General features: G+C 38.1%; 1 protein-coding gene and 1 long non-coding RNA gene across 2 annotated transcripts in view; both read left to right on the forward strand.

Moving 5' to 3' along the window:
* Window positions 1-3137: 3137 nt before the first annotated feature.
* On the forward strand, window positions 3138-4787 carry LOC145661446 (uncharacterized; the record flags this gene model as incomplete). The annotated part of the gene is made up of 1 exon (XM_081726755.1): window positions 3138-4787. A coding segment is annotated over exon 1 (1650 nt), but the record flags the coding sequence as incomplete, so codon positions are not given.
* A 1-nt stretch (window position 4788) lies between these two features.
* Window positions 4789-13804, forward strand: part of LOC145661976 (uncharacterized) — a 45454-nt gene continuing 36438 nt past the window's right edge. Inside the window, exons 1-2 of the long non-coding RNA XR_014126925.1 lie at window positions 4789-5123; window positions 5168-5279. This is a non-coding gene — a long non-coding RNA (uncharacterized LOC145661976). The remainder of the gene's footprint in view (window positions 5124-5167; window positions 5280-13804) is intronic.

A 13804-nucleotide genomic window follows, 5' to 3' on the forward strand; every position in this document is an offset into this window, starting at 1 on the left:
TAAGAAAGCAAATATCATTGATTGAATGCTGCGAAAAGAATAATCTAATCTTCCATTGAAAGCTTACAAACTAGGAAGTTGCAGTGAGTGAACTTTTTTTTCTTTCTCTGGAGCTAACCGTCTTCCTCCAACATCCAGAATTAACAGTTGCCACCCCATGATGGTGAGGGAGCTAGATTAGCTCCCCTACACGCATCATTGAGCTATAAGTACTAGCCATCCAGATAAGAATGGTATTATCTTCTGAGGATAGCACCACTGCCGCTCACTCTCTTCTCTGCTATTGTCTCCAAGCTTTTCCGGGGGAGAACTAGCGGGGCTTCCTTTGTGTAACGAATTCTAGCGTGGCCAGAGAGGGTTTTTCTACTTTTCCCAGAATGCACTATTTCAAATGTTTGTGTTTGAATTTGATTCATTTTTATAGTAATATAATTAGATGCTGTCTTATGTAACGTAAGATTCTTGGAATCAGGCCGATAATTCATAAGATTTTTAATCATCGCGTATTTCTACGTGAGAGTGTTTATACTCTCATTTTGGTAAAAATTAAAATGCTAACTTGAGCTACCCTTGTGTCGTCTTCCGTGAGAGAAGCATGCTTGCTTGCAGACGGCTTAAATTCTCACAACATGATGGAAAACATTTCATATTTGTAAATAGAGTATTGTCAGTGTATGGTTAATATATATATATTCTCTAAAATATATTTGTAATATTACTTGAAATTATATCATATGTAAGAAGCTGCAAAAGTCTGCTATAAACAAAAACATTTCCAGGGTGAACGCTATTGTTTACGTTTTGAAGGCAGACATGTTTCTTCGTCGTCTTCTACCAGAAGGGGAGAGGGCGAGACGGGAAGGTGTTTTGGGGTTTTGAAGAGGTTTTTATGCGGGAGAATGGAGTGTGTTGGTTACGTTTGTATTATTTTCGTTTGAACAGATTTTCCTATGAAGAGTATATAGTTTTAGACTCTTGAAGAAATGGCAAATACAAGAAAATACGTAGTGCAACGTTTAGTGCAATAATAGAAAGAATTAGGAAAGGTGAAAAGAACACCACCACTATTCTCTATGAAGAGAGTATAGCATAGTTTACACCAGAAGAAAGGGGGAGGCTAGCGGACCCTTACAGGAAAGCTAGCTACAGCGGCAGGAGTCAACTGTTGGTGAAATGAAAGGATAGTCAAGACAAAGGTGATGTGAGTGAGTTTGTGTTGGTGCCCAAATATATAACAATGTTATAGTGAGTTCTATTTAGTGGTCTGAAAAAAGGAAATTGGCGGAGTGCTCTGTTCAAGTGCACGTAAACACCACATACTAGTTTTGATAGTTTTAGTTGTCAAAGAGACTACACTGTCTTCAAACATACTCTCAGTTAAAATTAATAAAAGTGTGTTACCTAGTTCAAATTACACTAAAAGCGGGAATTTAATTCATGAACTTTAACCTGCAAGAATATGCCCTATAGATCTTACTGTTTAATTGTTTTACTACAATACAGCGTTAGTGGTAGAATGTTTAGACATAGAGTAGCTGAAGTTTACAGGCTATCACAGTAAAAAAAAATATATTAAGTGCATCTCAAAAGGGGCAGTAAAGGTTTATATCTATATCCGTCTCATGCTGTTAATTTGAGACTGTGTGATAGGTCTGTACGAGAATTCGGTTGTTAGTATACTCCCAGAAAATCAAAACATCCAGGTTTTGCCGTAGAGGATAGATCTTTGCTTTCGAGATTTTAGTGGTAGACTAACTACTTCTCTCTACTGAACATCTTTGGTGCAGGAACATTAAGTGGCCAGAAATGGTGAACACAAGAAAAAAGACTGAATACAATCATCGTCAGTAAGAACTGCTAATGTTTTTTTTCTTTCTTTTTTTCTTTTTTTTGTGTGTTCTCGGAATAATCTGAGTAACTCAGGCAACATTTGTGTAATCATGTTTTGAGTAAATCAAGTAGAGGTTTACTGAGTATATGAGCGATGAAGTGTGTAAATATATATTTTTGATTTGAGAGAGGAAAGTTTAATGTGTGTGGGAAAGAATTGAAAATAATTATTTAATAGTTACGAGATCTTTGGTGGTGCACCACATATAAAAGAGCAAGTTCGAGTGTGTTGTTTCATGTGTATTTTGTGCTACTACGGTGGAAATAAATTATTCTACCTACCAAAGGGGATGGTCACTTTCCTGTTCATCATGTGTGGTAAGTATAACTGTTCTATAAGAAGGCATATATGTTCTTTCTAGGTGGATGCTACAAGGGCTTATGTTTGTTTTCAGAGAAGCTTGACTCAACTTCTTCAATTTGAATGAGAAGAAGTAAGAAAAATGAATCTGACGGTACTATCCAGTTGGTGAGGTAAGAAGTAGCATGAATAACACCAAATAGTTATTGCACCGTTTTTTTTCTTTCTTTCAGATCTGAGATTGTGTTTTTTTTTTCTTTCCACAATATGTGTAACAACCGACATCCTTCTTACTAGACATATTAGCGTCACCAACTGGAGTAGAAAGAGAAAGGTGGTATTTGTACCGTGCCCCTGAGACCAGTCAAAAGTTTTGTAGACTGGATTCTCTTTGTGAGAAACTAGTAGTGGCGGCTCTAGAGGGAAATCAGGTGCAAGACTTCGTTAGATTTTATTTTAGAGCAATTACTAGTCTCATACTCAGATTAGTATGTTGGTTATGTCAATACCTATAGCTTATATTGCTTAATATTTTATGCCCCACTACACTTACTGAGGGTGGTGGCTGCAGGTGACTCTATGGTTGTTTGTTTTATATACTATCTTCGCCATTTAAGTTGGCTGTCCCTCAGTCGACACTCGCCACCCCTTTACAAAATTTGGCGCCCAGCGTGGGGCAATTCAATGTTCATCTTATCCTACGGTGACATTGAATAAGAGTCAGCTTTCTCAAGACTATTTGGCTTAAAATTTTCGGTATGTTTGATGTTTCCCCATAGCGATTCCAAGAATATTGCAGAAATAGAGTAATGTGTTTATTTGTGTATGCATTTTGTGTTATTTTATTCTGTTAAATTAGAGTTTCAGGCATATAGTTTGGGGGGAGGTTAAATTTGTTACAAATTTTGTTAGTTTAATGGTAGTCACTCGTTCGATCGCTAGAAGAATGGATGAACAAAGAAACGAGGAGTTAGCGCAGAGAGGTGACGCGAACTCTGAGGTTGAGACTGACGTGTCCGAGGTCAGAGACAACGACCCCCCTCCCAGTATCAGTAATACGTCACTGGTGGTCTCGGATTCAACTCCAGGGGAAAGTCAGAATCAAACTAATGGCTCAGACGTAGGGGCTAGCGATCCAGGGAAATTAAATTTAACAGCAATTTTAGAACAGATTCTTCTTGGTCAGAAAAAATTAGAAGCAGGAATTGAACAGGTTAAGCAGGATACCAAGAGCCTGGAAAAGAGTAACCAGAAACTTGAGGAGAAATTAGAATCTAGTGCGAAGAAACTAGAATCAGGTTTAGAGCAGGTGCGAAGGGAGTCTCGTGAAAGCAATCAGCGTCTCGAAGAGAAAATCGAGACGAACAACTTCAGGCTTGAGCGAAGGTTAGATATGGTTCAAGAACAGCTTGAAAGTAGTGAACGCCAACTCGTTCAGCGCATTGAGAACACATCTAACCAATTGCGATCGCAGTTAGAATCCACCAGGGGGGAGTTAAATTCCCACATCAATGAGACTAACATTAAGATAGGTCAAGTACAGGAAAACTCAGACAGGGTTGCCAATTTAGTAGATGAAAATTACAGTGAACTAACGGAAGCGTTGCAGCAGGTTTCGTCCCGGGTGGAGCAGACCACTGTCAGTGTCACAGAGAGAGTAGCTGGTGTAGAACACTCAGTGACAAGAATAAGCCAGGAAGTGAAGAGAGTTGAGGTGAACTTCACCTCACAGATAGCGAGAATAAGGGGAGAATTCCAGCAGGAGACGCCTCTGGAAGAGATTAGGTCTGAATGCAATGGGAGCATTCAACGAATACAAGAGACCGTAAATGATGTTTGCGAAAAGCTGGAAGAAAAGATGGCTCAGTGGAAGGAGTCAGTGCAGCGTGAAACAGCTGAACTTGTGGATGGGAGAATCGCCACACTGTCAGCTGGGTCACCCAGAGCCATCTCGCCATCGTTAACCCAGCAGATCTCTTCAGGACGCGACTTGCTGGGTTCTCAACCTGGGAACGTAGTAGACGCCCGCGAGACTGACACCAACGCGCAACCTTCTACGTCAAGGACCATTCCTAGCAACCAGGCAGAGGGTGTAAATATGGCACCCGCGTTAGGATTCCTCCATAGGGACCTTACATTACCAACTTATCAAGGAAATGAAAACGAGACTTCTACTCATAGCTTCCTCGTGGATCTAGACCGCTACTTCGAGATCAGTGGTGTACCTAATGAGTTGAGGCTTAGTCTAGTGTCAAAATGCTTAAGAAACTCGGCAGCACTTTGGTATCAGATCACTGCAGCAAAGATGAGAAGTTATGACGAGTTTGTTGCCCTCTTTCGCGAGACGTATTTGAGCGAGGAACGTCTCGCAAACTTGCGTGCAACCATTCTTACGTCACACTATGACTCACGATTGCATAAATCCCCATCCAACTATCTGCTCGACTTGTTACACAAAATCAGTATTTTGTCTCCTAGCATGTGCGAATCAACCCTCCTCAAGGTTCTCCCACGGCAATTACCACCTTGGTTGTTCAGGTCAGTTGTCTCGTCTCGGCCTAAGAATATTTCTGACCTGCTGACTCTCGTGCAGGAGTTAGAAACCTCAATGAGAGACCGCGAGTCATTCAGTTATAATAGAAAGGGAGTGAACATGCTAGAAATCAATTATGAAAGCAGGTCACAGAACTCCTCAGGGTATATGAGCGATGAAGTGTGTAAATATATATTTTTGATTTGAGAGAGGAAAGTTTAATGTGTGTGGGAAAGAATTGAAAATAATTATTTAATAGTTACGAGATCTTTGGTGGTGCACCACATATAAAAGAGCAAGTTCGAGTGTGTTGTTTCATGTGTATTTTGTGCTACTACGGTGGAAATAAATTATTCTACCTACCAAAGGGGATGGTCACTTTCCTGTTCATCATGTGTGGTAAGTATAACTGTTCTATAAGAAGGCATATATGTTCTTTCTAGGTGGATGCTACAAGGGCTTATGTTTGTTTTCAGAGAAGATTGACTCAACTTCTTCAATTTGAATGAGAAGAAGTAAGAAAAATGAATCTGACGGTACTATCCAGTTGGTGAGGTAAGAAGTAGCATGAATAACACCAAATAGTTATTGCACCGATTTTCTTTCTTTCTTTCAGATCTGAGATTGTGTTTTTTTTTCTTTCCACAATATGTGTAACAACCGACATCCTTCTTACTAGACATATTAGCGTCACCAACTGGAGTAGAAAGAGAAAGGTGGTATTTGTACCGTGCCCCTGAGACCAGTCAAAAGTTTTGTAGACTGGATTCTCTTTGTGAGAAACTAGTAGTGGCGGCTCTAGAGGGAAATCAGGTGCAAGACTTCGTTAGATTTTATTTTAGAGCAATTACTAGTCTCATACTCAGATTAGTATGTTGGTTATGTCAATACCTATAGCTTATATTGCTTAATATTTTATGCCCCACTACACTTACTGAGGGTGGTGACTGCAGGTGACTCTATGGTTGTTTGTTTTATATACTATCTTCGCCATTTAAGTTGGCTGTCCCTCAGTCGACACTCGCCACCCCTTTACATAACACACCGACACGACACGGAATCTTTGGAACAAAACACATCGGAGTATACGTTGTTACTGACTGCGTTTTCTCCACTCAATATTTGAAAATATAGAATGACCAAAACTCAATATTTGAAAATATAGAATGAAAAAAAAATAAAAAAAAAAGGAAGGGAAGCAGGGTTGATTTTCTGCAACCAGGGGTCATAAACCCCTATATAAACTACTATACATCGTGACAGCTTTAAAGGGCTCTTTCCCCAACCACTGCTTCTTTTCACCCCCACAACCCTCGGTTAGTCCTCGCGAATGTTTAAGCTGTCACTGCTCTCAGTGTTGCCGTACCTGCGATCCACTTGTGTAGTTAAAGTCCGGCAAAATAAGGAGAAAGCTTTCCTTCCTATTCTCAGTTAACAACAAAAATTAAAAAAAAAATCAACTAGGAAAAAGGAATTGAGGCAACATTGGTTTTTAGCCAAAAGGGATCATAAATCTCTACCACGTGTCGCGGAGACTTGTTAGCGGAAGGTTTAGAGGGGTGGACAGGGTTTTCAGAATTCCTGGAAAAAGAGCCCTCTCTTTCTGTCCCAATGTATATGTGTTGCAACTTCTAGGAGAGAAAGTTCAGAGGGCTTCCAGAATTCCTAGAAAGAAAGGTCCACTATACTTGTCCTTTACAACCGCTCATATACTAATAAAACGACGGCAATTCTCCCTCTCTCTCTCTCTCTCTCTCCCTGTTTGTTTTGATGCTCCAGGACGACAATGCTCACCAATACAGACACCAGTAAAGAATTGAAGCTGAGAGCGGGAGAAAAAAAGTATTCTCTTTCCTCTTGTCAATAAAAGTTCTCAAACGGTAAAATACTTCTTTGGCGACACTAATTTTACTTATGAAAACTAAATATTATATTCTGAAAATGAAAACGCACCTGAATAGTTATTTTCTAAAACTAAGTCTGGAAAAAGTGCTTTGGATACGAAAACATGATTGAAATATTGGGGGGCTCAGCCCCCTCATCGGTAATATTGGGGGGGCTGAAGGGGTCTGAGTCCCCAGGTTCCGGCGCCTATGACTGTAATGTTTCTTTTGTAGTGGTTCTACGAGAACTTTCATGTGCAGCAATAAGTCTTCTTTGAAGATTCTGGTGTCATGTAGTCTTCTTCAATCTGATGAAGAATAGTGGGATGATGACTTTCCCTTTCCTGCCTTCACGATTCTGGGTTTGCATTTGTGAAACTCAGAATATTAGGTAATCCTTCTCCCTGAGTGCTCTTGTGATGTCTTCAATGCTGGTATCAACTGGAAGGTGGCGAATGATTGCTTTGATGGTCTCAGTTTAATTATTGATTTTGGTGGCGTATTGTAAGCCTAGTTGGTGATGAGAAAAAATGTTTTGCATGACTATATGTAATCTTCCTGAAGCTAGCGTTTAATCTTTGTGCATCTTTTCATGAATAGTAAAGTAACTTCTTTGCTGCAATCTTTAGTTATTAATTGTTGTAATTCATAGTCATAGTCCTGGGTAGGAGAGCAATCATATATGCAGTGGAGTATTTACGATTTTGTTTCGGGGGAGGCTCTGCTAATTTTAGGGGGGCTTTGCCTGAAAATATGAAAATTCTGCAAGATATTTCATATACTTTGCTTTAGTAAGTAAGACTTCGGGGGGGGGGCTTAAGCCCGGAGGCCCCCCCATAAATACGCCACTGCATATATGTATATCCAAGTTTTGATCAGATCTGAAATAGACTTCATATAATCTATTTTCTCATCTTTCCCAAGTTCAGTGTTTTTCAGTGAATGCTTTTTCTGTTGTCTTCCGTGTTATTAGAAATTTGTAGTTTGACTTTTATGTACAAACTACAATTATTAATAGAATTTTTGCTCAAATAGCGCTAGTGTAAAAGTAAAGCAATAACGACAACTGATTTCAAAAAATGTCTGATTTTTCCTCTGCGAAGCAATAGTTCGAATACCTTTTTTTTTTTAAAAAAAACGTTTTAAAAAATCTAAAAATTTTTATACTACTTAGAATGTTCTATTTCAAAATAACTAGTAATTTGATGCTAGTACCACCTGCACGACAATTCTATTACTTGAAAAGTGCATATCACTGTTCAAACAGATCATAGTCATTGAGTCACGAATTTTGTTCCGATCCTCCGGATCTGGGACTCACTTCTCTGACTCAGTGACCAGGACAGATTGAAGATCTAGATAGATCAAATGAAACAGTCACATCACTGTTCAAGCAGGTCATTGTCAGCGATTGACGACCTTTGTAAGGGTCTTCCGGATCTGGGACTCGTTTCTCTGACTCAGTTTCCAGGACAAACCGGAGATATAGACAGACCCAATGGAGCATACAGTCACTGCTTCAGCTCGAATATTCATTTGTTTGATTCCTGCTGTGATATCTTTTAATCAAGCTACAAAATCTACAAATATAATTTCATGTTTATTCGTCTTCCCGTACTGAAAAATACACTGGCGTCTCTGGCATGTAAAATTTGGGGGTGACAGCCTAATCTGTGTTCGATTCCATTTCCTACCTTTCTGCTTACCTTTACGGACCCCCTGATGTATATCAAGAACTCTATTATAATCGTTTCACAGCCTGAATATTATATTCCAAATAAATATAACTATAATAATTTGTATGTTATTCTGTCGGTAGTATATAAATTAAATTAGAATAAAATATTGGATATTTTGTACTACAAAATATTGGGGGGACGCGTCCCCCTCGTGCGCCCGTCAGAGACGCCCGTGGAAAAATAATACAGCCGTTGTTGAACATAGACTACACAAAAACATAAAACAAAACATGCTTTGTGCTCAATGGCATCTTTCATATTCTAAATGACAAGTTTTACTGGTTTGATCTATTAAACTTTGATGATTCTCCATAAGAAAAACATGTAACTTATCTTTTCTATGACTCTTGCACGTTTATTTTCTAATAACGCTTGTAGTTATCTTGCAGTGCAACTCTTTTACACACATGAACAATACGTGAGAAAATTATCGATTTAGTGAGAAGACAGAAACAGAAGGAAAGAATCATGTTTCTTAAAATTACATTAGAAGCCTCACACATGTTTCAAATGCTTATGACGATGTTTCATCGTATTCGGGTCATATTGGGTTTGTTCGGGTCACTCGAGGTTACGCGTCATGGTCTGTCCGGCTCACCTGGTCTGGTGGATCATGAGCCTAACTGCATTTACGTCTTCTGACTCTCGAACTGAACTTCATGACCAGTTCTATTAAGTAAAGTAACCAATTGTATGGGCTATGGAACCCAGAGGTTCAATGTTGGGTTCACGAAAACTCTCCATTGACTTCTGTCCGTAGCCAACTGGATCCGGTTTTTACTTTGTATTCCTATCTCTGAGAGATCTATTTTAACATTGTGTTTTCATCTGCGCTTAGGCCTTCCTAATGGTCATTATCCCATTGGATTTCCAGTTAAAGCTTTGAAAGTGAGCCTTTAGCTCAGGAAGTGTTTCTAGTCAAAAAATTATGACTAGCGAATTTTTTTCACTTGCATCTTTTCAAACTAACCTAACATCATTCAGAGAGTTGTTGAGAGACCGAAACAAATAATTGTCTTACGGTGCCTGATCTGGGCTATACGGCGAGTGCAGTAGAACCTCCCAGCCACATTCGTACAAATTTTGAGGGATCGTTAAAGCTCTATGCGGTTTAGTCAGCATGGTATATGACATCCTTTCGGTCGACCAATTTAGACTTGTTTCTTTTGAATTGCTAGGTGTACACGCGCTAATTATCGACAGTAGAGGTCAGAGTCTATAGTTTTGTCCAGCACTCGTGATGCACGATGCTCTTCCAATCTCACCAAAGACAAAGCATAACCTTTCTGGACGCCAATGTGGGCTTTGCCAGAGACTGGAGCTTCACGCTTGAACCACGAACTTTTTCGCATATTATTGTCGTAAGTTCGTATCCATATTTCGTCACTCGTGATCAACTACTTTAGAAATGGCTTGAATTCGTTTCGTTCCAGTTGAGATTCTAAGATGGAAATCCGAACGATAAATGTTTTGGAGTCAGATCACGTGATACCCAAACATAGAACTTCTTTTAGTAGCCAGCTTTCTCCAATTGGTTGGTGATGGATGTTTAAATCATTGCGAGGGAATGACTATTTACATTCCGATCTTAGTTAGAGAGATGAATACTACAGGCTAAGATACCCATTTACAGTATTCACACAAACAGATAAACATAACAGTAGAATAAACAGACAAATGATAATTTTAATGAGTGGTTAATCATCGATTCTGGCACTTAAAAATTTACTACTTTTTTTTAAATTTAGTGAAGGACATTCCGAATATATCAATACTTGGGTCAACCGCACAAAGTTTGTTGTAGAGGTCACAGATGTTCCAAATAGGTGAACTTTTCATCATATTTGTTCTTAATGTTCTACAGTGAAATAAGACAGCTTTTGGACGTCTTCTAACGTTGGGAGCTTTAAATTTCAGAAGTTTAAGTAATTGCGACACTTGGATTTTGCTATTTAAAATTTTATAAAGAAGGCAGAGTAACCGAACTTTTCTTCTGCTGTCGAGGGATACAATGTTCAGTTGTTTAATTAAACGTTGATATGTTTCAAATTTAGGATATATGCCTGTTTCCTTGAAAACTAAGTACCTTGCGAATTTTGATTGTATCATTTCTATTTTCCGGCTATATTTTTTACTTGCAGGATTCCAAGATATCGGCAGCGTATTCTAGTTTCGATTTAACGATTGCGTTATATATCGTTTTTAATGTGTCTTGTTTCTTGAAATCCCTTCCAGTTCTTATCGTATACCTCAGATTTCTATAAGCTTCGCTCACAATTTTTTTTTAACGTGATCGGAAAATGTTAGTTTTGTGTCAAAGGTGACCCCGAAGTCTTTAAACTCTTCGATCCTTTTAGTATTGACATTGCCAATGCACTTGTTAAATTTTAGAGGTGTGTTCTTACGCGAATATGACATTATAAATCATTTATATACGTTAAGGTTCAGATCATTGAGTTGACATCATTTGGAAACAGCATTCATATCATTTTGTAGAGATACCGAGTCATTGACATTACTAATACATCTTCCGAATTTTAGGTCATCTGCATACAGTAGACTGAATGAATTTTGCAGGCAATTGGGAATATCATTTGGTCGATCTTGGTCGACTTTAGCCAGAATATCATAGACTTTTGTTGTGATTGATCGCTCACTGCGAGAAACATGCTGGACATCGAAATTTCTTTCAGAACGACAGCGACCGAATCATCTTTTGGCTGTCGTTGTTGATAATGTATCTTACCCATGAATAACACAATATCTTCAAGGACCTGAACAGCATTTTTTGCTTTTATCGAAATAAAATTACAAAATGAAACACAGTTTTGCAGAAAGTTCACTCCTGTTCATATTGCAATACCGTTCGTTTGATTATAAGAATTGCAACACTTTTTGCACATCTAATGCTCGTACTTTGAGGGAAATTTCCCTAATTTAGGGAAATTTTGTAGGTAAATTTAGCTAAAGGGAATTTTTTGATAAAACAAAAAATCCACTGAAATTCTCGCGCTGACCGATTGACCAATATACTCAATTGTTCTTTGTTCTTTGTTTTAAATTGTTCTTTGTTCTTGAGAAATAAACAAATACAATAGGAATAGATTGCGCGTGTGTATTTTTTGCAAAAAAAAAAGTAAAGGGAAAGTAAAAACAATAAAAGCAAGAAGAAAATAAATAAAACAAACTTTTTTGTGCTTTCTTTAATATGCCTAAGTTAATCTTATCGCATAACTTCTGTTATAGGAATTGCATTCTCAACGAACTAGTTAAAATTATATAAGAAAAAAAATATAAAATTTTGTGTCAGTCGAGGGAAATTTTGTTAAGGAAACCTATGAACACTGCCAGTACATATGGTTTGCGCGCTCGTAGCGGAATCCAGAGCTCTGATACCTCCACAAAAGGAACCTCAAAAATTGACACATGTCCAGCCGCAAAATTTATTTATTTATTATAATATAAATAGTAGGTATGAAGATAAAAAAAAAAAAAAACCAGAACCATTCATGTAGTGCGAAATTGACGAAAAAGAAAAGAAAATGCGCTTTAGAGAGCCCTTACCAATACTTAGATTAATAGCTTAAAAGTCATTGCCTTTAGAATAAATGAGCTTTTCGAATAATGCCGTCATATGTGTCATACATCCTTATAGTCGGGAAAAATTAGGAGAAGTTTTCTTTTCTTTCTTTCTTTCTTTCTTTTTTTTTCGGAAACGGCTTTAAATTTTGTGGACAACTATGATCAACTAGTGGACAACTAGTGTTAGGTGCCTGCATGAAAGGAACCTTCTAAAATACTACGTGTCACAGTTTATATATTTGCTAAGTTTCATCGAAATATGTCCGGTAGGTATGAATTTATAGAGATCTATATGTATTTAGGCCTCTTCATCAATCGTTAGCCATTATCATCACAACAAAGCAATATTTCAAATGACACCAAACGGATATGTTTCACGAATCCATAAATTTGGAGGAAACTAAAAGTGTTCCCGAGAAATTTCCCTAAAGAGGACTTTTTTTTTTTTCATTTGGGCACTTCCTCTTTAGTGGCCACAGGATTAAGTACCGCACAAGCCTAGGACATACCGCACCCATACTACAAAAGTGCCACAACTCAAAAAAGTTAGTTTTGAGTAAATCGCATTTGAAAGTGTTGGTAATACATACCCTTTAATGTTATTCACTAATGAAACTAGGGCTCTCGTGCAGCTTCTAGAAAAGTTAGGGCCATAAATCTTATATTGACGGATTGACGGCAGGCTCACTAATCCGAATATATACATAACTTAAAATTGACAATTTTTGAGTTGTGGAACTTTTGTAGTAAGGGTGCGATTCACCTACTTTTATTGAAAAATGATTTGTAGAGATGCCTATATAAAAGTATTTGGAACCAAGGACAACAATTTTTGTACCTAATATGCTTTAAAGAGATAGAAAGAGAGAGAAAGAATATATATATAGGCGTGGATCCAATGGGAAGGCTACAGGAACAATAGCCTCCTTTGATGATAAGATAGATACACTGGATAAAATGACCTCCAATCCTACTTTCTTTACACTGGATAAAGCGGCAAAGTTTGTTTTAGCCCCTCCCTTGATCATATCCTGGATCAGCGGCGGATCCAGGATATGACCAAGGGAGGGGCTAAACCATAGTTTGCCATTTTATCCATTGTAAAGCAAGATTGAAGCCCATTTTATCCAGTGTATACCTGAGCGTGAAGGGGGGCTATAGCCCCCCTTGGATCCGTCTCTCTCTCTCTCTTTATATATATATATATATATATATATATACAGGGCCGGATCTACGGGGGGTTGCAATTCGGGGCACTTGCCCCGGGGCGCAACTGATTGAGAGCATGTACGGGGCGCCATTTCGAGGTAATATTAACGCTGGCAAGTTTTGAAGGCCGTATGGATGATGATAGGATGGTTGTTAGAATGAAGAAAGTGGGAGGAAATCTGAGCTGGGAAATATTCTTGCAGCATTTGATGAAATCATAAGCACTTTCTCTAATTCAGAAGTCAAATCAGTTGCCAAAAACTTAATGAAATCAATCAAAGATCTCAAATTTGTAATTAATTTAGTATTTTGGGATTCAGTTTTGCATGAAATAAATGGAGTTAACAAAGAAAAACAGAATAAGCAATGTTTCTTTCAGAAAAATATGTTCCTTGAGGGGCACACATAGTATTTGGAGGAGCACATATTTTTAACACGTTACTATTCTATTTATTATTATATTATAGGCGTATTATTTTGGTCTCCTCCGAGGGAGCAGTGCCCCCTAGAAACATGTCTGGAAGAATCACTGAGAATAAGGATTTGACTTTGCAAAGTTCTCTTGATTTGTTATCTGATCTTTTGAACACAATCTCCAGGTTCAGAATTATAGATTTCACAGATGGCTGTCGGAAGCGAAGGTTATTGTTAATTTGATAGATGTGGA

Source organism: Thermobia domestica, chromosome 10, assembly GCF_964235325.1.
Source record: "Thermobia domestica chromosome 10, izTheDome1.hap1.1, whole genome shotgun sequence".
In the NCBI taxonomy this organism is placed as follows: Eukaryota; Metazoa; Arthropoda; class Insecta; order Zygentoma; family Lepismatidae; genus Thermobia; species Thermobia domestica.